At 51.5% G+C, this 25,484-nt stretch overlaps 1 protein-coding gene across 2 annotated transcripts in view; it reads right to left on the bottom strand.

The window, feature by feature from the left end:
- Positions 1-25,484, bottom strand: part of Ltbp2 (latent transforming growth factor beta binding protein 2) — an 89,231-nt gene that overhangs the window by 6,169 nt on the left and 57,578 nt on the right. Inside the window, exons 11-30 of one of the 2 annotated variants that reach the window (XM_075947425.1) lie at positions 22,480-22,644; positions 22,014-22,229; positions 21,261-21,280; positions 20,066-20,105; positions 19,236-19,349; positions 15,654-15,782; positions 14,851-14,979; positions 10,586-10,705; positions 7,357-7,476; positions 6,277-6,399; positions 5,954-6,079; positions 5,296-5,421; positions 4,043-4,165; positions 3,818-3,943; positions 3,262-3,384; positions 2,521-2,652; positions 2,051-2,176; positions 1,359-1,502; positions 527-718; positions 190-273 (exon numbers count right to left, since the gene is read on the bottom strand). In XM_075947425.1, the coding sequence (XP_075803540.1) occupies positions 190-273; positions 527-718; positions 1,359-1,502; positions 2,051-2,176; positions 2,521-2,652; positions 3,262-3,384; positions 3,818-3,943; positions 4,043-4,165; positions 5,296-5,421; positions 5,954-6,079; positions 6,277-6,399; positions 7,357-7,476; positions 10,586-10,705; positions 14,851-14,979; positions 15,654-15,782; positions 19,236-19,349; positions 20,066-20,105; positions 21,261-21,280; positions 22,014-22,229; positions 22,480-22,644 (2,478 nt within the window). The remainder of the gene's footprint in view (positions 1-189; positions 274-526; positions 719-1,358; positions 1,503-2,050; positions 2,177-2,520; positions 2,653-3,261; positions 3,385-3,817; positions 3,944-4,042; positions 4,166-5,295; positions 5,422-5,953; positions 6,080-6,276; positions 6,400-7,356; positions 7,477-10,585; positions 10,706-14,850; positions 14,980-15,653; positions 15,783-19,235; positions 19,350-20,065; positions 20,106-21,260; positions 21,281-22,013; positions 22,230-22,479; positions 22,645-25,484) is intronic. The other variant, XM_075947424.1, reaches the window with a different exon arrangement.

Below are 25,484 nucleotides of genomic sequence, written 5' to 3'. Positions count from 1 at the left end.
CTCTGGGAGAAGCTTAGTTAAAACTTTCCAGTTAAACATATCAGGAATAGAAGTGTCCCAGAGCCCAAAAGAAAGAAACTACCTGGAAGCCAGGGCTGGGTGTAGATTTCCTGGGACCTTACAGAGAACCAGGCCAGGGTTTACTGGGGGCAAGTGGAGTCTGGGGAGGAGGGTGTGGAGGCTGATTACCTGTGTACATGTTGTGCCCAAATGTCCAGGTTCCTTCCACAGGGATGTAGCCTTGACCACTGGGGCAGAGCTCACTGAATTCAACTGTGTAGGAAGGCGTCCAAGCTCAGAGAGGGAATGGTATGTCTCCCCACCCCCACTTTTTTACGGTTCTAATTATATAAGAGAGGCTGGCCTGGAGCTTTGCTATGTAGCTCAGACTTGCCTTAGACTTTCTTTCTGTTCCAGCCTCCCGAGGGCCGGAGTTACAGGCATGTGTAACCCCTGGCTCCTTTCCCCTGTTAGGTGTCACCCTGCAAACGGACCCCAAGGGTCTTGGGAGCCCTTGAAGCCTTACCTGAGCCCTCAGATGGGCAAGGGTCACAGGCTTTTCCCCATCTGGCACCCTGAGTACAGCAGCACTCGGCCTTTGTGGAGTTCCATCCCAGGATGCTAGAGCAGGAAGGACCACCATTACTCTCAGAGTAGCATTCCATGCGGATGAGGCCTGGAGTTGGGTCCCCTGTTGGGACCTCTGGGATTCTCTGAGCTGTGTGTGACAGAAGCCCCTTATTAGTGTCTGTTCATGACCCTCTGAGGTATCCCTGCCATCAAGTTGGTCTTTGAAATATAATGTCTGTACAGAGCCTTATGGTGTACATGATCTCATGTAGTACCCCAGCATCCCTAGGACTGGCTAGTGTTATCCCCTGCTACAAAGACACGGCACCTAAGAAGTTACATTATTATGGAGTGAGATGGGGCTCTGATGCCCAAACACCTGATGTTTCTAGTGTACTATTTGCCCACAACCCCCATGGGCAATATCCATCTCTGGCATGGCATACCTTCTGCTCCTCAGGGACCCCAAGCCCTTCTCCCTGACCCCCATTTTCCCTTACAAAGTTCCCCTTGATTTTTTTCCCAAGTCATTGAAGCCAGCAGAGTCCTGGTCCAGCCTGAGGTAGAGTGGCAAAGGGGAGGGTCGGGTCCATCTGAGCTCAGTTTCAAGGTCTCCTTAATCCAAAAGACTCATCCAAGGATTGGGTGGATTCTGGGTCTCCACTAAACTCAACCTGAGGTCCTTGGGGGCTACTGTAAGTACCATAGCACCCCTAATTTCCCTAGGTCATCCTAGACCCTCAGGGAAATGTCTGGAAGTGAAGGGGCCTGAGTCTCCTGGGTCTCACCTCCAGCCACCCGAGGACGACAGCGTCCTTCTTGTGCGTCGTATTCCTCAAGGTCGCTCGTGCAAAGGCACAGGAAGGAGCCTTCCACGTTCTCACAGAGTGCAGCCCCACACACCGCCAACATGAGTTCACACTCATTCACGTCTGCCAGGCACAAGGACAGCCTCGTGTACAGAGAAGACGTAGCGAATGCACCCTGCCCCCAATTCCAGCAGGCTCTCATCCCACTGCCCCCCACCAGGAGAACCATGCTCGGAAGAAGCAAAGGTGGGTATGAATTAGCAGGGAGGGCATCGGTGGGCAGAGAGCAGGGGAAGGAAAGTGGGACAGAGTTGCTGAAAGTGGCTTTGACCGTGAACAAAGAGAGTGCCCTCCTCTGGGCACCTCTTGAGCCCCCAAGTTCTCCAGGGAATTGAATGGGGCAGAAGGTCTCTTCCTTCTTGTGCTTGCTCCTTATGTGGCCGGACTGGCCGTTCTCCTACAGCCCAGCAGCAGAGCTAGCTGGAGGGGATTCTACCTCCCTTGAGCTTGCCTTGCCCACCCTTTGGGATCCTGTCATGGAGCTGTGTGAACATGAGTGGTTGGAAGAGGGCCCTATCACTTCCTTTCAAGAAAGAAAGAAATTGGTAGACATAAGAAGGTCCCAAGGGCCTTTCCTAGCCCAGACCTTGGGTAGCCCGCAGGCTTCTCACCAACACATTCCCAGCCTGAAGGTGAGGTCTCAAAGCCCTGGTCACACAGGCAGCGGAAGGAACCGTCCGTGTTGTCACAGAAGCCATGGTTCCCACACACAGTGTCATTGGCACATTCGTCTATGTCTGTGGGGTGACGGAGACTAGGGTAGAGGGCATGCACGCTCACCTGTGTGCTGGGAATACTAATGTATCTGGTCTGTTAACACTAAGATTTGCAAACAAAACAAAACAACCCCCCCCCCCCCCGCCCCGGGCCCAGCACAAGAAAGCTTTGGCTATACATTCTTCTTCAATTTTTGGGACAGCTTCGCTGTATGGAAAATACACAAACAACTGCTCAAAGGGTACCAGCGGGAGAAACTGTTTCTAGTTGGATGCTTGGAAAACCAGATGTCCTTAGCCTTCCTCCTTCCTTTACCCTCTCCACCCCCACCCCTCACCCCACACCACCGCCCGGTTCTACTCACCAATGCAGTCTCCGGTTGGGGCCATGTAGAAGCCAGGCTGGCAGCCCAGGACACAGCGGTAGGAACCAGGGCTGTTTTCACACCTCCAGGCTCCACACACTGGCTCTTCCTCATCCTCACACTCATCAATATCTGTCCCCAGAGCCATGAGAGGGGGGCAGATGTGTGGCTAGGTCACCATTCTGGCCCCACCTTGCTGACCTGACAAGCTCAGAGCCCACAGCTTCTGAGGTCCGCTTCAGATCAGCATGCTCAGCTCACCCCAGGAGATTAACTCAGGGGGGATTTCCCTGACCTAGCAGGGCTGAGCCTTTAGGAAGAGAACTAGACACCATTTGGGAAGCCTCCTCCCCTCTGATCCCCAACAGAGCACTTTGCCATTTTCACCACAATGGAGTTCAGGGAGTTTCCATCAATGTTTATCTCCCTTATTCAATTTCAAGATCATCTGTAATCATCTGTCTTACCAAAAGACATCGAACATAGCAGGTGTTTAATATCTGCTGAATGTTTTTGGCTTTTAAAACTACTTTGTGTCTTCTGCTGGCACAAAGATTCTGTCTTTGTTAAGCCAGTCCTTGCATCATCAGAAGCTCAATAAATGCATTATCCTTTGAATCCTGTAGAAAATGCTGTATTTCCTGGGAAGCTATGTTCCTTAGTTTAGGGAGCTAAGGACCACGGAGGGACAGAGGTGGGTAGAAGTGAGGCAGGGTCCCATCCAATCCCTAGAGTCCTTACCCACGCACTCTCCGCTGTCTGGGGACGGCTGGAAGCCGGTCTCACACAGACAGTTGAAGGAGCCCTCTGTGTTGACACAATGCCCTCCCAGACATGGGTCTGTGGCTGCACACTCGTCAACATCTAGGAGAGAGACACCAGTCAGCAGATGCAAGCGTGGTTCTCTTTAGAGCTTGTTTGAGCCCCGAGCTGCTTCCTTTGGACCTCAAGAAGCCCATAGGAGATCCAAGGAGAAGCTCAGGGCAGGAAGATCAAGGGACAGCCCAGGCCATGCTGTGGGGAGGCTTTAGTGCTGGCCTCCGTTAGCAGAAGAGTGACACCGAGACTCTGGAGAGCACGCACAGTGGCCACAGGCACCACAGAGAGGACCCTGCAGACTCTAGTCCTTCCTTACAAGCCGGGATCGTTTCCATCTCCCCAGCCTTCCCATTTTCTCTTCCTTTGGTAGGCCGTTAGCAAACGATTCACTTCAGCAATGGTGTTCAGATAAGACTCTAGACATAGCCTTTAGCTCCTGTGCTGGTGGACCTTAGACACGACCACACTGATGTCTTACCCTGGCATCTGGTTCCCCCCTCAGCGCTGACAAAACCGGGTGCACAGAGGCAAAAGAAGGACCCCTGGCTGTTGAGGCACTCGCCGTGAGGAGCACAGTGCTCCTCCTCAGAACACTCGTCCATGTCTGTAGAGGCAAGATGAGACAGGGGTGACTCCAGGGTGCCCTCACCTCTGCAGATCCTCACTGTCCCCAGCTCCCGATGGGGAGACTTGGGGTGCTCACCTTCACACATGGTGCCATTGACCAGTTGGAAGCCCTGGGGACAGAAGCATTGGTAGGAACCTTCCGTGTTCTTGCACTGGCCTCCGAGGCAGCTGTTCTGGGGACCTTCACACTCATCCACATCTGTAGGGTCACACAGGGAGGAGGCAGCTGATGGTGGCGCCTTCCAAGGACAGGTTCCAAGGGAAACATCGCTAGAGGCCCTATCACCTGCCTGAGGGGACAGATCCTGCTATGTTTATCTCCCTTCTCCCAGGTACCTGGGAGAAGCTAATGAGAGAGCCATAGGGAGAAGGACAGCAGCAGATCTTCCCATTTGGCTCGGATCTGACTGGGCTCCTTCATGCCCCGTAGTCCTGGCCTAGGGAAACCAAAGCCTCCCTCCTGTGTCTTGGCTGAGAAGCAATGGGCAAGAAACCAAGGAAACAGATGCAGGGAACCTGAGAAGGTAACAGAAACTCCCTTCTGCTTGTTCGTGAATTTGGTTTGAGATAGGATCTCGTGTAGCTAGCTTTGGCCTTGCCTCTCACTGGCTAGATAGCCAAAGATGAGCTCCCGACTCTCCTCCTAAGTCCTAGAATTGTAAGCCCGGGTCATCACACCTGACCCGCCCTCCACCTACCCTACCCCTCTCTCCCTCTGTAGCTTTGTTGGCCTTAGACTTTTAGTTTTCCTGACGAGGTTTCCCAAGTGTTGGGATTATAGGCATTATTAACCCTATTACAAAGCACCAATGGCCACTCTAGAGCAGTGGTTCTCACCCTTCCTAATGCTGCGACCCTTTAATACAGTTCCCCATGGTGTGCTACCCCCAACCTTAAAATTATTTTCGTTGCCACTTCATAACCATAATTTTGCTACTGTAACAAATTGTAATGTAAATATCTGTGTTTTCTGCTGTTCTTAGATGACTCTTGTGAAGGGGTTGTTTGACCCCCAATTTGAGCACCACTATTCTAGAGTCTTGTCATAACAGAGTCTCAAAAGTCTAGGCCAAGGCCCAAGAAACGCAATGTGTCTCTGTCTCTTGTCCCTTGGTGCTGCTGAGACCCCGCAGCCCGTGCACCAGTGCCTTCATGGCGGTGAGACTCGGGTATCTAGCCACTTTCCTGACTGCTTTCGGGGAGCGGGTAGGAATACGAGTCCTCAGCCCCCATCCTAGGTTTAATGAGGAGCTCTTGTTCCTTTTCATAAAGGCTAGGTTGGTCTACTGTGTTCCACTTGTGCTTTCCTTGCGGGGGAGGGTCTCCTACCTTCACAGGTGTTGCCCAGGGCACTGGGCCGGTAGCCCTGCTCACAGTCACTGCAGGAGAAGGAACCCACAGTGTTCGTGCAGACTCCCGCGGGGCAGACTCCAGGGAAGGCACATTCGTCCAGGTCTAGGCAGACAGACGACCGTGGCTGTGGAACCAGGAACGCAGTCCTACCACAGCTTTCTCTCACAACACCTCTTGCCTATCTCTGGGTTGGAAGAACACTCTGGACCTCTAGACAGGGCGAACACTGGCCATATTCTATAGTACACTCCCCCACTTCCTTCCTAGAAAGCTCCATGGGTAACCCCACCCCCAGCTTATCTCTTTTGAGACAAGGTGTCACGTAGTTCAGGCTGCCCACTGTGTAGCTAAGGCTGGCCTTGAATTCCTGATCCCCAAGGCTGGGATCATAGGCAGACACTATTGTACGTCGCTTTAGATTCCCTCCTGTCTCTGGGACCATTTGTCTCCCCTCTGAACTTGGAAGTTATAGCAATAGAAGCTCTCTTGCGGCTATGTCTCCCAGAGTTCTCTCTAACCTAACCTGGAGGATTAACCCCTGGGATCAGCCCGAGGCTGGAGGACAAACAGATGTTCTTTAAAAGGGAGGAAGGCCTATATTCTGTCCCTCCTATCACCGGCTGTCTTGTGTTACCTTCACAGGCAGTGCCGGCTTCGTTCACCCAGTACCCACTCTGACAGACTGAACAGGTGTAAGAGCCTTCGGTGTTGAGGCAGAGGCCCGTGGGGCATGAGGCTCGGCTGACACACTCATCCACATCTGAAACAGACCATTGAGTTCTGTATGGGATTCTGCAGAGCAGACATGCCAGAGACTCATAGGTAGGCAGGGAGGGTTAAAAGGTCAGGTCGGGCCTGGAGGGCTAGTTCAGGAGTGGCTTCAGGGACTGGCAGCCAGAGGGGAAGATGCTGCGGGTTAGATTTGTCTGTGGAAGAATTGGTGCTACATCTTTGTACCTTGGCAGCCCTTCTTGTCCGGGGTGACCTCATAGCCCGGCTCACAGGAGCATCTAAAGGAGCCTTCCACGTTGATACAACTTCCATGGGCACAGATCCCAGGGGTCAGGCACTCGTTCACATCTGTGGATAAAGTCCAAGATGGGGCACTGCCTCCTCTCTTCCTTGCATTGTCTGCCGCTCTAGCAAGCCTAGATCATCTCAACTATGAGTCCATGGAAGCAGCCTTCAGAGGGAAACTACACAGCCCTGCCCCTTTATTTCGTCTAGGCAGAACAGGGTCACACCCTCCTTAGTGCTCCTCAGCCCCCCATAGTCATACAGAACACCCTGCTTAGCCCTGGAAAATGAAGCCACCTCGAACGCTAGCAATAAAGCATCCAAGACCCTGATTCACTCCATCGTGAGTCTAGTCCTCATTAGTCTCTCACCTGCCACTAAAAAACCCCAATGTTTTACACCCAGCAAACAGTTTCAGTACATGGGTGGGCAGTGTGGAGAGAAGCCAGGCCATGCCTGGGTGGCTGTGGCTGTCCTGAGGGCCTGGGAACCGTCTGCCCTCTCATGAGCTTCAAAGCGTCTATTCAAAGCATGGCCCCTCCTGGCATCAGAGCGTTGGGCCTTGTTCTCTGCGGGGGCTGAGGGAAAAGAGCACTCCTCTTCCCACTGACACGGGGCTGTTTGGGAACAAGAAGCGCTACTGCTATTCAGTGTCCTTTTGTAGAACTCCAGTGTAGAAAAGCAGAGGGCCTGGTGGCTGGCTCTTGTCACCACTCAGCTTCTCACCCCGATCCACAGAGGCCAACCACAGAAGCTTCTGGAACTTTGGGATAGAGCATCAGAACGGATGTGGCTAAGCCCCAGCAGAGGGGCCCACCCTAGCTGATTCAGAGGGCAGAGTCCCATAACCGAAGCACACCCACGTCGTGCTCAGTGTTGTCTGAGAACCCAATCCGATGATGGGAGACAATGTCCTCTAGGTCACTGCTGTCTGCCACCTCTTCCCCTCCCTGTCTGTGGGCTCAACCAGCCATCTCAAGGCAAAACAGCCCCCTCAGTGCCTTGGCAACCAGCCCTTACCTACACAGTTCCCGCTCTGGCCTACGTAGCCCTCCTCACAGGCTACACACGTGTAGGAGCCAGGGGAGTTGACGCATCTCCCATCAGGGCAGCTACTAGGGTGACGGCATTCATCGATATCTAGAAAACAAGAGCCCCTCCCTTGGTCATCTCCGAGAACCACAACCCATGGGTATTTCATGTCTGCAAATCTTTGGCCCTGCCCTGTATGGCTAAATGGATGTCAATTTCCATATCTGAACACCAGGAAAAAATGAGTTTCCCTGTGTTCCCAATGCACCTCCCACACACAGTCCTAGAGCAAAGATAAACGAAAGGACTTAAAAAACGGAAAGACGGCCCAGGTCGCTGCAGGAGACTGTGGGTACTGTTAGCTGTAGGAAGTCAGAGAACTGCATGTTTCAGACTGGATCATTTGGGACAGTCCCTCATATCACCCTTGGTGACATCAGGCAAGGTAGGAAGATTGCACTGGCCAAGAGGAAAGGACCCTGAGTCTGCCCTACCTGCCGTGTGTCAGGTACATTTGCGGAAAGTGTGTGTAGCCCTGGATGTCGGGCATTTGGGAGATGTAAAACTCACTCATCTTCAAACAGTAGCTTACATCTTCATTTTCGGGGTATGTATGGTTTTGTTTCTGAAAGATTAGTGATAGCCAATGAGGTACGCATGGATATGACGTAGGTAACTTGGGAACCAAAGCATTTCATCGCACGCAACCCTTGAGTGTCTTCTTCCTTTCCTGGTGACTGGGCACAGTCCAAACATTGGCTATTCTTTCTGTCTAGTACCAGAGTAAGGAAGCCTGGGTCAGAGTTCTCAGCTGATTCTTGATGGACACAGGACACTGGTGAGATATAAGATTGACTGTGTGCTCTATAGCTGATTTGGAGGTTGGTTGTTAGTGAAGCAGAACCTAACGCGAGCTGCAATGATCTGCCCAGACTTCTTCTTAGAGCAGAGCCCCGGGGAATGACAGTGATGTTAATATGTGAGCAGTCTGTCAGGGAGGGAAAGAGAGAGAGGTCAGAAGACCAGAACAGCCCTTAGTCTCCCCCCTCCCCGGAGCCAGGGGAGCCTCTCCTGAATGGGGAGTGGCTAGAATTGCACCATTAGATAAGCTCATCAAAGGAGGCCGAGGAAAATTCTGGATCGAGTGGACTCCATCCCCAAACAACCTGAGGCTATTCCACGGAACTCACAGTAGCTAAAGTGGGGCTTGTCACCGGATAGAGATCCTTCTGCCTAGTCAAAGGTTTGAACTTTAACCTAAAGTTATGGAACGCCTTGGTAGATTCCAATATTCTGGTTTGTTTTGGGAACTAATTATTGCTGTATTCCCAGCCCACGGATAACACACAGCTGGCACCCAACATGTGTTTGCAGACCAGAAGAAGAAACAATGTGCCTAAAATAATACACATTATCCTCTTAGTGTAAGGCTGCTAAAGAGACTGCTAGAGGGATCCAAGGAAAGGTCGCACAGGACTAATCTGTGAACCTGCCACCCATACTCTGGGAGGACACTGTGGCACCTTTCCAGAGACCAATCTCTGTGTGGGGAACTGAGAGGGGACCCACCTGTGTTCCTGGTGAGAGTACGAAGTGGGAGTGATGGGCAGGAGCCAGAGTTCAGGGGACCTTGGGTGAGAGTGGGGGACAGCCAAGGCCCTGACAGTGTAAAGGAGAATCATACTCTCTGTCCCTGGGAACCCAGAGTCCTGGGTATGATGGAAATGTCATTGAGACTGTTGCACGGGCCACTGTCCAAACCTCACAGTCTCTCACCAGAGACCTCGGGTTTCCATGGAGAGAGTAGTTCCTTCGTTGGAGACAGAAGAAAGGGAGAGGAAATTGCCTGGGCTCCCGGGGTGATGGGCAGGGTCTGTGGTTTCTGATGGAAACCCGGAGAAGCGTACAAACTACATCATTCTTTCAACAGCCCCAGAGTGTCTGCCCAGGGCCAAGAACTCAGCCTGACCTCCCAGATGAGGTGTCTGTCTAGAAGCTTTCCTCCTGATGGGTCAGAGCCATCCAGAGTAGGACATGGATGTGGGGGAGTTGGGGCATGACAGAGAGGGGGCCTCACAGTGTGCTTGGGGTGGCTCTGCACATCTTGTGTATGAGAGCCGATCAGTCCTCGGAGAGGAGTGTGGCAATTTCTATTTCCAAACATGAAACATTAATACAACCCAGACCTGTCTGCTCTGGAGCCTGTGCCCTTAATGCAGACGGTTAGTATAAACCTGATCTTTTCAGTGTTCTGGCATTCCCTGGTTCATTTCCTTTTCCTTTTTTGTAAGTCCTGAGGTTAAATGCATAGCGCTGTGATGCCCAATGAGGCTCTCTTAGCGCGGCCAGCTGGCACTTAGCAGGGTACCTATCAGGAGCTGCCAGGCTATCTTGTTTCTATTGATCTAATCAGGACAAGGGGATGGGTTCCAGCTTGGATCATGCCTAGGCCTGAGTTTGAGGTGGAGGGGCACTAAGAGGGGATCCCTGAGAGAAGGTGATCCCTGGGGTGAAGACAGTTTGTTCTATACCTGTAGATGTTTCCCCTCTGCTTAGATTTTCTGGGGCCTTGCTTTCCTGGTAGTGGACTGGGGAGAGGTCTCCCCTTCACAAGGTCCACGAGTTCACCTTTACTTCCAGGACTCTCTGGAACCAGGTAGGACAGATCAGACGTTATCCTGTCTTACCTGGTTCCAGATAGGTTAGTGGCAGGTCCAACCTTGTCTACAAGGAGACGGGTTAGCAATGTCCTAGCCCATCTATTAGCTGCCTGTGAGGAGGGGGAGATCTATTTGTTAATTCATTCGTTCATCAACCAGCATTTGCTGGGTGACTATGCACATGCTAACTACATACATGGTCCACCCTCTGGGAGTTTATATATTAACACACTTCAGTAAGAAGACTAAAGGTGCCAGAGAGATCAACTCTTCTCTGCTATCTACAGAGAGAACACATTTTCCAAGGTGATGGGGACAAAGATGTGCAAAGATGCGCATTTCTGTGGTGTCACATAGATTTGCATTTCCCTGCTACTGGGGAAGACAGGATGCTGATGTACCACCCAAAAGGCAGGAGGGCTCAGGGATTCATAGACATGTCTCTGCCAGTGGGAACTGGCTTAGTGACAAGGGACTCGGTGGAGGACAGCTAGAAGGGGAGCTGGTGGTCTGTAGTGTGTGGGGCAGCAGGTCGGTCTGTTATCCTCGCTCCTTACCTTGGCAGTGTCCTTTCCTGACCATGACATAACCCCGATGGCATTCACAGTGGTATGAGCCCTCAGTGTTGCTGCATTGCCCACCGCTGCACACCCCAGGCTGCTCACACTCGTCTATATCTGCAAACACACAGGGTGGTCCCGAGTCAAAGCCTGCCCTGGAGGATGGGCATCCTTCCCAGAGGCCGTGAACAAGGCTGCTAGCTAAGGGAGGCACGGATTCTTTGAAGGGATTCTTAGGTCAGCTCTGAGACTGTGGTCCCTTGAGTTCTTTTCTCCCAGGTGTAGCTACTTCTAGGGCTCATGGGAGCCCTTTTTTCCTCCTGATGGAAGGCCTGGGCTTGAGGTCAGGTATCAGTCTGTATAATGTTCTCCCTGCCCCAACGTTAGTACAGTAGACACGGAATCTACCACTAGAATGCTCCTCAAGGATGGACCTTCTCAGAAGGACAGAGAGCACTGCAGGCAGCCCAGGGTCTATAAGGTGCACCGACACCCCCCTCTGAGACTCTCCACTGCCAACAGAGGAGAAGAGGAAAGGATCTCATAGGCAGAGCAAAAGGCGGAAGTCTGATGGGAAAACCTGATTGACCCTAAAGCCCAAACTTGGTCAGGCCACTCCCCTGATGCAGTTCCCCAGCTCCTTGCCACCCGGGCCCTACTTGCAGTTTGGCTTCCAAACCCGGCCCCAGTTCTGATGTATTTGCTCATCTGCCTGCCCTCGCTGTTATAATCCTAGCTATGGCAGATTCCCATGAGTTCAGCCTCCAAATCTCTGTTCACACGCATGCCTCTGCTGGGAGTGTCTCTTCCCTCCTGGTGACCAGCAGATTCCTAGTCCCATCTCAGACAGTGGCTCAGTGTACCAGCTCTGTCCTGTGACCACTCCCTGACTCCACCGCAGACCCATCCGGGTCTCATCTTTGCCCCCTTAGGGGAGTGCCTGGCAGTAAACATGGAGGAACGCTTGCTGGCCTCGATCAGGCATAAATCCAACGTGCTTTCACCGCGGACATCCTTCCTATCATCCGGTTCACAGTGGAGCCTCCGGCAGAGCCGTCACACGCATCCTCACTCAGCCCCCAGGGAGATCCTGGCCTTCAGTATAGCGCAGACCCAAGAACCTTCCTGGCAACAACTCTCCAGGGAATTCAGGAACAGCTGTCTGAACTCTCGGAAGCTCTACTGCCAACGCAAAAGGAAAGGGAAGGCTCTCGAAGACAGAATGAACAGTGGAAACCTGGTGGAAAAAACCGGGTGAAGCCAGAACCACTCCCTAAAAAACAGATGGTGCTGGGAAAACTGGTCATAGAGAAAAATGGAAATGAAAAAGGGGGTTCCTAAGAGCCATGCAAAGGCGGACCCCAGTTGGAGAAAGCATCCTGGAAAGAGTAAATAAAGTGCACAATGTCTTTGTGACATAATAAAACCACCATGCATTAAAAATAACGCAAAAAAGGGGCCAGCCATGGCTCAGTGGGCAAGAGTTTGTCACCCAAGCCTGGCAACCTGAGTTCAACCCCAGGACCCACAGAAAGATGGAGGAGAGAACCAACTCCTCAAAGCTGTTCTCTGACTTCCACACACATAAAACAAATAAGATGAAGCAGAGTACACAAACTACACCCACAAAGTTATGAGAAAAGGCAACAACCGCACTTGGAAAACAAGCAAAGACGGGATCACGGATCCTGTTTACAGGCTGAGGAAAGCAGCTCACAAATGAGGAAACCAAAGGCCGGAGTGCAGAGATACACTTATTCCAAGGAAGGTCATATGCAAGCTCTTAGATAAATCCTTAATGTTGAAATAATTTACATTTATTTCTATTTAAATGACCGTTAAACTTGTAATGGTTTAGAATGATTAATTTATACATACGAATCAATGCTAGATTAAAATAATGAAACGCTGTTTTGTGAGACTGGCAAAACTTAGAAAGTAGATGTTAAATTGGATTAGGGCCTTCAAAGTGGCAGCCAAGCCCCAGTGGAAGCTCTTCAGCTGACCTCAGGTTCCTCCCGTTCCTACAGCTGTCGGGGCTGGCAGAGACATCTAGACACCAGACTGGCAAAGGGCAGAGCCTCTTGTCTGGGTCAGTCCTTGCAATACTAATCCCCGTAGCCATAACTTGTCTATGGCCAGCTCCCAGACTGGACCTTCAGAGAGAAAGGCCCCTCACCACAGCACCCACCCAGGCTGCCTGAAGTTTGGAAATCCCCTGTCCCCTGCCTTTCCCCTGGCTCTGCACACTGCCATATGCGTCACCCCCTTCCTAACAGCCAGACGACAGAGCCATCTACCCTTAACAAACCCTCCTGGCAGCTACTGCCCACAGGACAATGGCCAAGAACTTCAGCTTGGCCCCGGAGTCACATCACAGATTGGCCTCAGCCCCGCCACTTCTGCTAACAAGCCCACACTCCAGTCACCCTGACTTCATCCTAATTCCCAGGGCATGCCAGGCCTGCCCAACATGCTTGCCTGTGCAGAAACGGCTTTCTCTGGACTAGTGACCCCGTCCACTCCTGCTACTGCTCCTCAGGTACCTGGTACTGCGCATATAAAGGAGGGGATCATGGGATGCAAACCATGCTTTGGAGACGGCGTGATTTTGAATCTATGTCCTGTCCTGCTATAATAAGGCGCAGTGTCCGTGGGTGTTTCAGCTCACCTCTCAGAGCTTCCTCTGCTAAAGCATGAAGTGTGGAACTGAGGACTGCCAGGGTTGAAATGGCGGGCCTTATATATAAAGTGCTCAGGGTGGCTCTGTGTATACGTGCTCGTCAATGGGACCTGCTATTACTCTACCCCAGTTCAAGGACCCACTCAGGGAAACCTTCCCAGATTCTCTGCTCTAGTCAGTTGCTTGCTCATCTAACTCGACAGCGCCATTATTCCTGCTCATGCATTTGGTTATCTTCAGACCTTCAGCCCAGGGCCTGGTACCTGGCCTCTCAGAGCTGGAGTCCTCGCTGAGCGCTAACCTGGCTCCCTCACACCGCTATTAAGCGGGGCTTCTCTGCCTCCCTTCCTCACATAATGAAGTGAGAGGACTTGGATGGCTTTGGATTCTGAGGGCCAGATCCTTGGAACCAGACGCCGAGGAGACTCTGCCAATGGAAGGATTCATTGCTCCAGGGCCACGCCGGGGGAACAAGTGATCACGGCCAAGCCCATGACTGGTGCCAGAGATGTGAGCCCCCAGAACAGGTAGGGCCGTTCTCAAGGTGCAAGTTTCCCAATTACTTCTGGGTCTCCAGGCACTGTGTGGAAGAGACTTCCTTATTTCTTTGTGAACTTATTCATTTAAAAAAATGTACAGGAGTGTTCTATGTTATAAAAGGGTTTGCACGGGGTGCTGTCTTGTTTTATGTCAACCTGACATAAGCTAGAATCATCAGAGAGGAGGGAGCAGTAGTTGAGAAAATGCCTCCCTAAGATCAGACTATAGGCAACTTGTAAAGGCATTTTCTTAACTGGTGATGGATGTAGAAGTGCACAGCCCATCATGGCTGGGGCCGCCCTGGACTGGTGGTTTGGGTTCTCTAAGAAAGGTAGCCATGCAAGCCCTGAGAAAGCCAGTGAGAAACCCTCCTTGGCCTCTGCATTATCTCCTGCCTCCGGGTTCCTGCGCTGTGGGAGTTCCTGCATTGGCTTCCCTCAATGAACTGTGATTCAGGTTATGGAAACCAAATAAACATTTCCCTCCCCAAGCTGCTTTTGGTCACGGTGTCACAGCAATGGTAACCATAACTAAGCCATACAGGAAGCCTGCTTAACAAGAGTTGCCTAACTGCAGCCAGGCCTTCTTGGAAGACGGTCAAAGCCTGCAGCTATCCCCACTGCTGGGGACCAGAACTCCTTTCCCAAATGTACAAATGTCCCCTGGTCTGCTGAGAGTCCAAACTCCTATCCTGATGGTCACCCTCATTCCCCAAAAGAAAAGTCTCCTTGTCACTCGAGTCCTGGCTTTTGGTCCCCGTCACCAGCCAAGTCTCTGGCTTCCTCTTGGCTCGAACCACACAATTCCTTGAGATCTTTGCAAACATTGCCATTTTCTGGGTTCCTCTTCTCCCCTGTGATCCCAGCATAAACTCAGCTTCCTCGCAGATCAAGGTCAGAGTGCTGTCTCCTTTCCCACAGCTCTGGTACTCCCCAGTGGGAAAACTCTGCATGCCTGCCTCTTCTTCCACCCCCACTGCAGGGCCTAGCCACGAGGTGTTCTCCTGTGCCATCCCAGGCCTAAGGTGGGTCCAACTTACCTTGGCACTCCTGTGTGTCTCCCAGAGTGGCTAGTGAGTAGCCGGGATAGCAGAGGCAGGAGAAGGAGCCCACACTGTTGACACAGCGCCCTCTTCCCGCACAGGGATTCCTCAAGCACTCGTTGTCATCTGATGAGGAGGAGGCAGGGAAGAAGGTCATGGAGGCCAGTGTGCCTTTCTCTGGGCATCTGCCAGCAACTTGCCCACACTAGAGGATGGTGCTATGTGACATGGAAGGGGTGTGGAAGCAGAGGAGGTAGAGGCGGAGATGAAAGTCTCCAAGGACAAAGCCACAGGTCAGCCTGCTGGGGCCTCTTAGGCCCTAGGAATCCTTGGGTGATGATCAGTGCCTCCTCCCTGCCCATTGTCCCCTTCCTTCAGTGACCCCACAATCATTTCCTTTCTCCTTCAAGCCCACAGTGAATGTTTCTCCTTTACACAAAGTACTGATCAGGAGAATGACACATTTGATGATTTTTCTTGGCTTCAAACATGTTCCCAAGGGGCAGCCCTGGTGAGGCCTTGGTCTGCTCTGTAGCTGTAGGCAGAAACATGGCTACTTTGAGGTGGGGGAATGCTAGTTCTGGCTTGGGACCCTTTCTCCTAGAGTCTGTTGGCCCTCACAGTCTGGTCATAGCCTGACTTAAGGTCTAGTTAGATGTGTCCGCAGGAACTGCTCTCCTAAGCTCATCAATCATAGCACTTTACATACATCTTATGCAGCCTGACTTCTTGACTCAGACCCCACACCCTATTCGTATTTGCCTCCACCACTCAGCAGTCACAGGACACCCTGTAAATACCCGTGCAATAGGCCTGGCTGGGGTGGAGCCGGTAGCCAGGGTTGCAGAGACATCTGTATCCATCTGGAAGGGTCACGCAGGTTCCAGGGCCACAGATGTTGGAAGCCCCAGCGAAACATGGATCAAAGCCTGCAGAGATGGGGCAAGCAGAGATAACGGCTGAGTGAAGGACGCATGAATGCACTCGAACCGGGTGGGGAGACAGCAGGGGCAGGTCCAGGGGTCTCAGAAGACTGCTGGAAGTCTACCTACCTTTAGCACACCCTCTCATACCACTGTATAACACGGTCTCAGAAGACTAATGGCACCTGTGCCTGGGCTCTGAGTCACTTGACAGAGACCTAATGGCTTCTGGTAACCCATGTTTCCTACAAATGACTCTCACCCTCATCCTAAATGTGGGCATAGCTCTTACCCAAAGAACCAGTGCTAGCCACCCCCAGAAACTCTTACATATCTTCGCATAGACTGACAGGTCTTGTGAATAGGTTACAGAGACTGAAGAAACTAGCTTATTTTTTCTCGTATCTCTAATATTAGAGAAGTACCTGACACTTATGATGAATGAATGAAGGAATGAATGAACCAATAAACAATAAGGGAGCACTGCTCTCATCTGTGTCCACCCTGTTGTCTTATCCTATAACCCACATACCTAGGGGTCCCTTCCCTGCCCCACCACTCTGAGAGAAGCCAGAAGCCCTACCAGAGTGGGTAAAAAATGGTCCAAGTTGGAACACAGAGGGGCTTCATGGCATTGCTAATGTGCCCTGAACTGAATGCCTACAGTGGCCTATGGAGCAAGGTCATCTTCTCTCTAGCTTGGTTCCAAGTCTGTATTAGCTGTCCCCAACCAGAACCCAAGTGTCCACTCAGAAGGTGAGGTTGGAAGACAGCAGGGCAGCAGCTGGATTAGACACAAGATTGAAACTGCTGCTGGTGGCTCTGCCACCCGCATGGTTGAGGACCACTGCTGGGCCCAGTCTGGCTTCTCTGCACTGTGGTCTTTTCTCCAGGAGTATTTCAGCTGTCAGTCTGAGTACTCCCCAGTAGAGCCCCACACACTCAGCCCTTCCTGCCTCCTTGGAAGGAGATGCTTCCTGAAGTCCCAGGAGACTTCCTCTGAATCCTGGGAGAGGTCATCTGAGACCGCTCAGGAAAGCCATGCCCCATCCCACCTGCAACTTTCTCTGCACCAGGCTGCAGGCATTCTTCTTTCAACGCAGAAAATCCAGAACTCGAGCCACCCTCGACTCCTACTCAAGGTGACCTCCTAGCTAAGAGCAAAGTTAGGGAAGGCAGGCAAGAGAGCACAGGTGTGCAGAGAACACAGGCGACACTACTACACTGGTAACCTTGTAACCTGTACACGACACTACTGCAATGGTAACCTGTAACTTCTACAGGACACTACTACACTGGTAACCTGTAACCTCTACACGACACTACTGCAATGGTAACCTTGTAACCTGTACACGACACTACTGCAATGGTAACCTTGTAACCTGTACACGACACTACTGCAATGGTAACCTGTAACCTCTACACGACACTACTGCAATGGTGACCTTGTAACCTCTACACGACACTACTGCAATGGTAACCTTGTAACCTGTACACGACACTACTGCAATGGTAACCTTGTAACCTGTACACGACACTACTGCAATGGTAACCTGTAACCTCTACACGACACTACTGCAATGGTAACCTGTAACCTCTACACGACACTACTACAATGGTAACCTTGTAACCTCTACACGACACTACTACAATGGTAACCTTGTAACCTGTACACGACACTACTGCAATGGTAACCTTGTAACCTCTACACGACACTACTGCAATGGTAACCTTGTAACCTCTACACGACACTACTGCAATGGTAACCTTGTAACCTCTACACGACACTACTGCAATGGTAACCTTGTAACCTGTACACGACACTACTGCAATGATAACCTTGTAACCTGTACACGACACTACTGCAATGGTAACCTGTAACCTCTACACGACACTACTGCAATGGTGACCTTGTAACCTGTACACGACACTACTGCAATGGTAACCTGTAACCTCTACACGACACTACTGCAATGGTAACCTGTAACCTCTACACGACACTACTGCAATGGTAACCTTGTAACCTGTACACGACACTACTGCAATGGTAACCTTGTAACCTCTACACGACACTACTGCAATGGTAACCTTGTAACCTGTACACGACACTACTGCAATGGTAACCTGTAACTTCTACAGGACACTACTACACTGGTAACCTGTAACCTCTACACGACACTACTGCAATGGTAACCTTGTAACCTGTACACGACACTACTGCAATGGTAACCTTGTAACCTGTACACGACACTACTGCAATGGTAACCTGTAACCTCTACACGACACTACTGCAATGGTAACCTGTAACCTCTACACGACACTACTGCAATGGTGACCTTGTAACCTCTACACGACACTACTGCAATGGTAACCTGTAACCTCTACACGACACTACTGCAATGGTGACCTTGTAACCTGTACACGACACTACTGCAATGGTAACCTGTAACCTCTACACGACACTACTGCAATGGTAACCTGTAACCTCTACACGACACTACTGCAATGGTAACCTTGTAACCTGTACACGACACTACTGCAATGGTAACCTGTAACCTCTACACGACACTACTGCAATGGTAACCTTGTAACCTGTACACGACACTACTGCAATGGTAACCTTGTAACCTGTACACGACACTACTGCAATGGTAACCTTGTAACCTGTACACGACACTACTGCAATGGTAACCTGTAACCTGTACACGACACTACTGCAATGGTAACCTTGTAACCTGTACACGACACTACTGCAATGGTAACCTGTAACCTCTACACGACACTACTGCAATGGTAACCTTGTAACTTCTACACGACACTACTGCAATGGTGACCTTGTAACCTCTACACGATACTACTGCAATGGTAACCTTGTAACCTCTACACGACACTACTGCAATGGTAACCTTGCTTCTCCTGAACGAAGTCCCCAAACAAAGAGCCTCTGTGAAAGGCACATTCCACAGACAGGTGGACTTTCCAGGGACCTCCCTCATACCACCCCTCATCACTATGGTACACCATAGGGAGCCAGTTCTGGACACTTGAACAACCCTGTGCAATATAATTCTGTCCCTTCTCCAAAACCTTCCATGGGAAGGTGACAGCCACTGCCAGGGCCCTCACTGACTCAGCCCCCTCTCACCTTGCCTCCTACTCTATGAGTTCCTATTCTTCAAGAGGACCCCACCCCCACGTCCAGGAAGATCCATGGCTTCCCTGAAGCCCTCTGAGTAGGACAGTCCCTCCAAAGAGCGTTAGTGCCCAGGCACAGCTCCTGTCTTTTCTAGGTAGGCTTTGTGACCTTTGGAGGATCAGACCTGGACCACAGCAAGATCAGAGTTGCTGGAGAGTGTTCATGTGATTGAAGAAGCAAGAGCCTTGCCCTCAAGTTTGCTTCTGGGCAACCACATCTCCCAAAGGTGGGGGCAAAGAGCCTCCAAGAACTTCTGTAGCTACCTGGGGGACTCTGTGTCGCCAGGACATTACCGGAGGGAATCACTTTCTCTTCCTCTGGGCTTTCTGGAATGCCCTGTCCAGGCAATGGTGGTGTCGGTCTCCCGGTGGCATCCCCTGGAGAGGACAGAGGGGAGGAAGTAGGGTCCTTGGGCTGGCAGTGGCCCATCTGTGTTCTCTGATGTTCAGAATCCTAAGAACCCTAGGGCTCCCACCATCTTTTGGCATATCTGGTCTCCTCCCCTTGTAGTAAAACCAGGGACTGCAGAAATGACTTCTTGTCTAAGGCCTGCCAGCTTGCTGGAGGAAGAACTGCTCCATGCCCAGTTTAACATTCTGCTTTCACTTGTAATGCATCTTGCATCTCACAAAACGGTGCTGCAAGCACAAGCACCCAGTTGCCATGGGAGGCAGCAGGTGTCATGTTCACATCATGGCAGGGAAAACTCAACATCCTTAACTCTGAGCCCAGCTCTGGGGAGAGGTCAGCTCAGGGTCAGGAGGTAGGATGAGGCCACTGGAGGAGAGGATTCTGGAGCCCCATCAAGCTGCTCCTTCAGCTAGCACCTCCTCTTTGACCTGATTGTCTTATGTGTTGAGTGGTGTCATGAGATTAAGAAAAGAGTTCAGTAGGTAGGAAAACATTTGCAAAGCATCATGGGATCACTTGCTAACTGTACAGTCCCTTAGGGACTCAGTGTTCCTGGAAAGGGTGCTGACAAGCCGCATCACACGCTACCTCTGATTGGAACCCACAGGCCAGTTCTCAGGTACTCATTCCATAACTAAAACTAGGTTTCTTCTTCTGGAAGCTTCTAGGAGGAGGAACTCACCTGGTACCCAGGCAGGTAGGTGGGGAACACTGGTTGTGATCTGCACAGAAATGAAGGTTATTTTGGGGGGGCTAATCTGTTACTCCTAGGACACGTTTCTTTCTCCTCTTACCCCACCTCCTTCCTGTCCAGCTCTCTCTGGTAGTGAGTTTTTACTGCTGGCATGTATTCTCTAGGTGTTTTCTATCCTTAACTGACCAGCTCCGCTTCCTTCTAAGTTGTAGCAGTTAAATGTGTGCCCACTACCAGCTCAGTGTTGGATGCACAGCAGAATATTAGCACTTATCAAAGCTGCGATGTTCATGTCATAGATAACGTAACAGAAATTAATTAGACCATCCAGGGCCACAAGTCCAGTGTGGCAAAGCCCGGAGTCACAGCCATACTCGGTGTCCCTCACCACAGTTACGGACAGAGACAGCTGGGGACAGGGAAGGAAAGAAGACCAGCAGAGGACAGAAAGGCACTGGGGCATTGCCGGGACTACGAGGACATGGAGGGAAAGTTTTGGCCTGAGAGGACAGCACATGGTTGTTTTGATTTTAGACAGGGTTTCTTTGTGTAGCCTGGATGTCTTGGAATTCCACCTATAGCCCAGGCTGGCCTCTGCCTCCCAAGTGCTGGAGTTAAAAGTGTGCACCACCCTGTCTGGCTTCAGCACATGGTTCTTAAGCAGGAAATCAAGGCTACTGGAGAAGCGGTACATGGAGACAGGTTAGCTCATCACCATCGGGAGATGAGTAGGAACCAGCAGACTGGTCAAGGTCTGGAGGAGGATGAAGCAGATTCACTCCTCTGGAGGAGATGCTCAGAGATGCTAAGTCCTGGCTGCACAGGGGGACCTGGGCCCAGGGAAGGAGGGCAGATGCCCTCTCCTCAGTGAAATGGCTGGAGATGTTCACAGCCGTGCTTTTGCTTTCCCACGAGCTCCTCACAGAGGGTATGTGTTAAACAAGCTCAGAAAACATGCCAGATTCAGGACCAGCTCTAGGCTTCATGCACAGCCACCAAGCTTGAATGGCAGCCAGGACTAAGTACACAGACACATGGGCCCTTGACTCCACTTTGTGATTTCTCCAAGTAAAATCCGGCATATGCTCCATCCTTTTTTCCTGCTCTCCCGAGACTATGCCTGCGGTCTATGTCATTCTCCATCTCACCCTAATCAGGCTCCCTGGCAGGAAGCCTCACTCACCTGAATAGCCTGGGAGTCACCTGGGGAAGGAAGATGACATCATGAGCTCCAGGAGGGGAGGCAGTGACCTTTGGCTCTTCGCTCCCAGCCTGGCTGCCTCACAGTCTACACTCCCCCTGCACTCCCCGCAAGATGAGCATCACACAGAGTGCAACTCTTTTTAGTCGCCTCAGCCTGTCAGCTCCTTTTGGGGACCCACCACCCCAGAAATCCAAGGTTCTCACAGAGCATACAGGTAGCCCAGTTCACCTGTCAGTTGGAGAAAGGAAGTCCCCTGCATTCTTTCCAAGTCTCCAGGGACAGACGTTCCCATCAGCCAGCCTCATTAGACCTATAACAGATCTCTCTCCTGTGGCCCTGATCAAATGGGTTACTCTCCATCTTCCTTGCTCAGGCCATGGACTAAGGGAGGACTTCCAGGAAGGAAATGCATTGCCTCTGACTGGGCTAGTGCCCGCATCTGTGGCCACTGAGTTCTGTCCTCACTTCTCTGTCCCAGATTCTTGGAGTAATTCTGGCAATCTCCTAGTTTACTTGGTCCTAACAGCTTTCCGGCCTCCTGGACTGGGTGACTTGGGCATGATCCGGCTGTTTTCCAGAGCACCAGCTGGAGAACTCAAGCATAAGCTCTTCCTGGACCACACGTCTTGAGCCCCAGAAAACGGTGCTGCAGTTACCGTCCTAAACCTAAGACCTGGGCAGGGAACTATACGGAAAAGGAGGGTCCTTAGGTATCTCCCCCAGCTCAGATACCTTTGTCAGGGAGGGTTTCAGCCTCAATCCAGGTGTCGGTGACTGCCCGGAGTGGTTGCCTCTCGGCTGCCCCAGGCAGAGGTCCACTGACCCTCTGGATCTGTTCTCTGAAGGGGCTAGCCAGTTCCTCCTCCTCCGCTTTCCTCATGGACAGGCGGATGTCTGAGCTCGAGTAGGTGTACCCATGGCCAGCAGGGCAGATCTCCCTGAAGGCCTCTAAAAAAATGACAGAGGATGAACTGAGCCATGCCACTTCCCAGGGCCTTGTTCCCCACCTTCCTTCCCTCTAGGGGATGGGACGATTGTGGCTGTAAGTGGATTCCCGGTCTGGAACATGGAAGGGTAGACTGAGCCTTCTGGCTTGAAGCTAGGGGCGGGGGAGGGGAGGTCTACCCAGGCTGGGGAAGTGGCCATTGGCTTTGAGCAAGTATCCTGGTGGCCAGAGCTGTGGTGAGGATGGGGTTACCTGTGCCAGGCAAGGGGCACTTTTCACACTTGCTGCCCCAGGCTTTGCCCACGCGACTGCAGCAGCAGATCTGCTTGGTGATCCTGTGTATCAAAGGCAGGGTGCAGGTGCCAGCTCCCAGCGAGCGGTAGCATAGTCCCTGTTGCATGGAGACAGCCTTGTCCGCTGCAACAGACAGAGCATGTGGGACTGGGCAGGGAGCCGGTGGGAGGAGGAAGCACAGAAGGCAGTGGACAGAGGTGGGGTCAGTCATTGGCACCGAGACTAGCCCGGCTCATGTCCCACTCTGGAAGTTCGGATGCTCACGGGAGCTTTGGGAGGAATGGCTGTGGTGGAATGCCCCCACATCACTTCATAGTGTCCACCTGATGAGGCCCTGCCACCCGCATGTGAGGGCAGGACCTGGGAATACAGGTGCTGCCTTCACCTGCTGCCCTTGAGTGTTTACTAAAGGCTCCATGTGCTCTTTAAGATGAGCAGAGAGCAGTGTGCCCTGAGGGCCACAGAAAACCTCTCTGGGAAGATGAGATGAGGTGAGAACCGGAGGATTGTCAGAAGCTGAGAGGACAGCGATCTTGTCTGGGTCATCCTTGTCACTCAGGGCCATCCACGTGTCTGGGGTATATGTTGAATCGATCATGGATGGCTCACTTAACTAAACAACCAGGACTGAATCCAGGTGTGTAGCTCAGTGGTGGAGCCCTTGCTGAGCACGGCTAAGCCCTACACACATACACATAAACACAAGACAAAAATAATTCAGAAAACACTGAAACCATACATCCTTTGGAGCTAGAAGCAAGTGAATATTAAAAAATAGTCTCTTATTCTCTCAGTAGGAAAATGTATGACCAACAGGTTGGAAAGAGGCTTAAATCTTTAGAGGCCAGACCAGACTGTCAGAGGACAGAGGTGTGACAAGAGCAACAGCCACAGTTGAGAATTAAAGATTCTGAGGAGCCCTGGTCAGTTCGAATATCTGCTACCCGCTGGGCTACACAACGCCCTGGGCCGCAGCTTCTTTATGTGTGGAGTAATGATGCCAAGGGCTGCAGGCACTCGGGCTGATCTGGCATGTATGCCAATGCCTCAGAGTTGTGGCCCACCACCCTGGGCTACTTCCTGATTGTAAGACTGAAGTTCATATCCCTGGTCACAGTGATTGGGACAGAGAGAGGCACTTGAGAAAGTAAGCCCCCTACTGCTCAGCTTGGCGACTTTTCTTGGATTATTAGAAAACAGGTAACCATGTTCAGACTGAGAGCCTAGGGTATGTGGAAGCTAATGTGGGATGTCTCTCTGTAGGCTGCGAATACATCTTTTTCTTTTTTTCATTTTGGTTTTTTGAGACAGGGTTTCTCTGTGTAGTGTTAGGGCTTGTCCTGGCACTAGTTCTGTAGACCAGGCTGGCCTTGAACTCACAGAGATCTGCCTGCCTCTCCCTCCCTAGTGCTGGGATTAAAGGCACGCGCCACCACCACCTGTCCTGCGAATATGTCTTATTACCATTGATTAGTAAAGAAGCTAACTTGGCCAATACCCAGGTAGAATAGAGCCAGGCAGGAAATCCAAACAGATACAGAGAGATAAAGGGCAGAGTCAGGGAGATGCCCCCAGTTGCCTGAGAAGCAAGATGTTAGGTAACAAGCCATGAGACTCGTGGTAAAATATAGAATAATAGAAATGAGTTCATTTACGTTGTAAGAGCTAGATAATAATAAGCCTAAGCTAATAGGCCAAGCAGTATGTAATTACTCTTAAGCTCAGAGTGGTTATCCAGGAACTGGTGGGTGAGAGAATTCTCCAGTTACAGAGGCCACCTTTGAAGGAGCTGGGAAACTAACCCAGGAAGCAGCAAGGCAAAACTCCTGGTCATTGTGGGGAGTTGAATCCAACCAACAAGGTCACATTTGCTCCCTCTCACTTCCTAATTGTGCTCATCCATTAAAGCGGTGGGAGTTGGGTTTCTGTGACTCCTGACTGAAGAAGCCTTCTTCACAGGGTCACAGAGATGAAACACAGCAAAGCAGACAGTCACACCCTGGCAAAGGTCAGGTACCACATGCATACCCATCAGCTCCTGAGTCCTACATCCTCAGGGGCAATCTCTGCCTTCAGTGGTCGCTTCCCTTGGGTTACTGTGGGGACACGCTCTATCCCTTTGCATCCCAAGGTGGGATATAAGGAAGCCAGATCAGCTTCCAGAGATGGCTTTATGCCCTAGTCAGGTGGCAGGAAGTCACCAGCTTGCCTTCTCCAATGAAGGTGGGGGAGCATAGTGAATCCTTGGAGGAAACTGGAGGGAGGAGCCTTGGGAAGGGAGAGAAAATAAAGACAGTGGTCCCCTGCTTCTCCAAATTGTTGTATTGGGGTGTCTTCCTGGCATTCAGACATGTCGGGTGTTAAGCACCTGATAAAGCTTTGTTTTGTTTTGTTTGTTGTTGGTGTTGTTTTGAGACAGGGTTTTGCTATGGGAAACTAACCCAGGATAGCCTGGATATCACTTCATAGACCAGGTTGGCCCCTGCCTCCAGAATTCTGGGGTTAAGGCGTGCACCACCACGCCCAGCTTGATAAAACTTTAAGGGACCTGGAAAAGGAAAGACTATAAGGTCCTTGGGGCCTTGATTAGCTATTATGGCACCACAAGCTGACTGACCAGTTCTCCCATCCTGGTTCTCTTCCTCTCTGGACTCTCACTGTCTCCTGTCCCTAGAGATGTCAGGTCCAGCCATCCTTTCTGCAGACCACTACCTCTGGGTGGCAGCAGAGTTTTGTTCCTCCCATGGCCTTCCCAGACCCCATAGCGGGCACTTTGCTGCCAGCCAGAGAGCTCTGTGAGCTAGAGGTGGCCTTTAGGGGCGGCTTTTATTGTGCTCTGCTCAGGTCTTCCTTCCCAAGAAAAGCCCCCTATGAGCTCTGGGCACGAGGCCACGAGGTCTTGGGAAATTCGCCACTCTGGGTCTGGACTGTTTCCCCGGAGGGTGTCTCTCGCCCTCAGCCCC

This window comes from Microtus pennsylvanicus, chromosome 14, assembly GCF_037038515.1.
Source record: "Microtus pennsylvanicus isolate mMicPen1 chromosome 14, mMicPen1.hap1, whole genome shotgun sequence".
Taxonomy (NCBI): Eukaryota; Metazoa; Chordata; class Mammalia; order Rodentia; family Cricetidae; genus Microtus; species Microtus pennsylvanicus.
The sequence above is the reverse complement of the archived record's forward strand: the minus strand, read 5'-3'. Positions and strand labels throughout refer to the sequence as shown.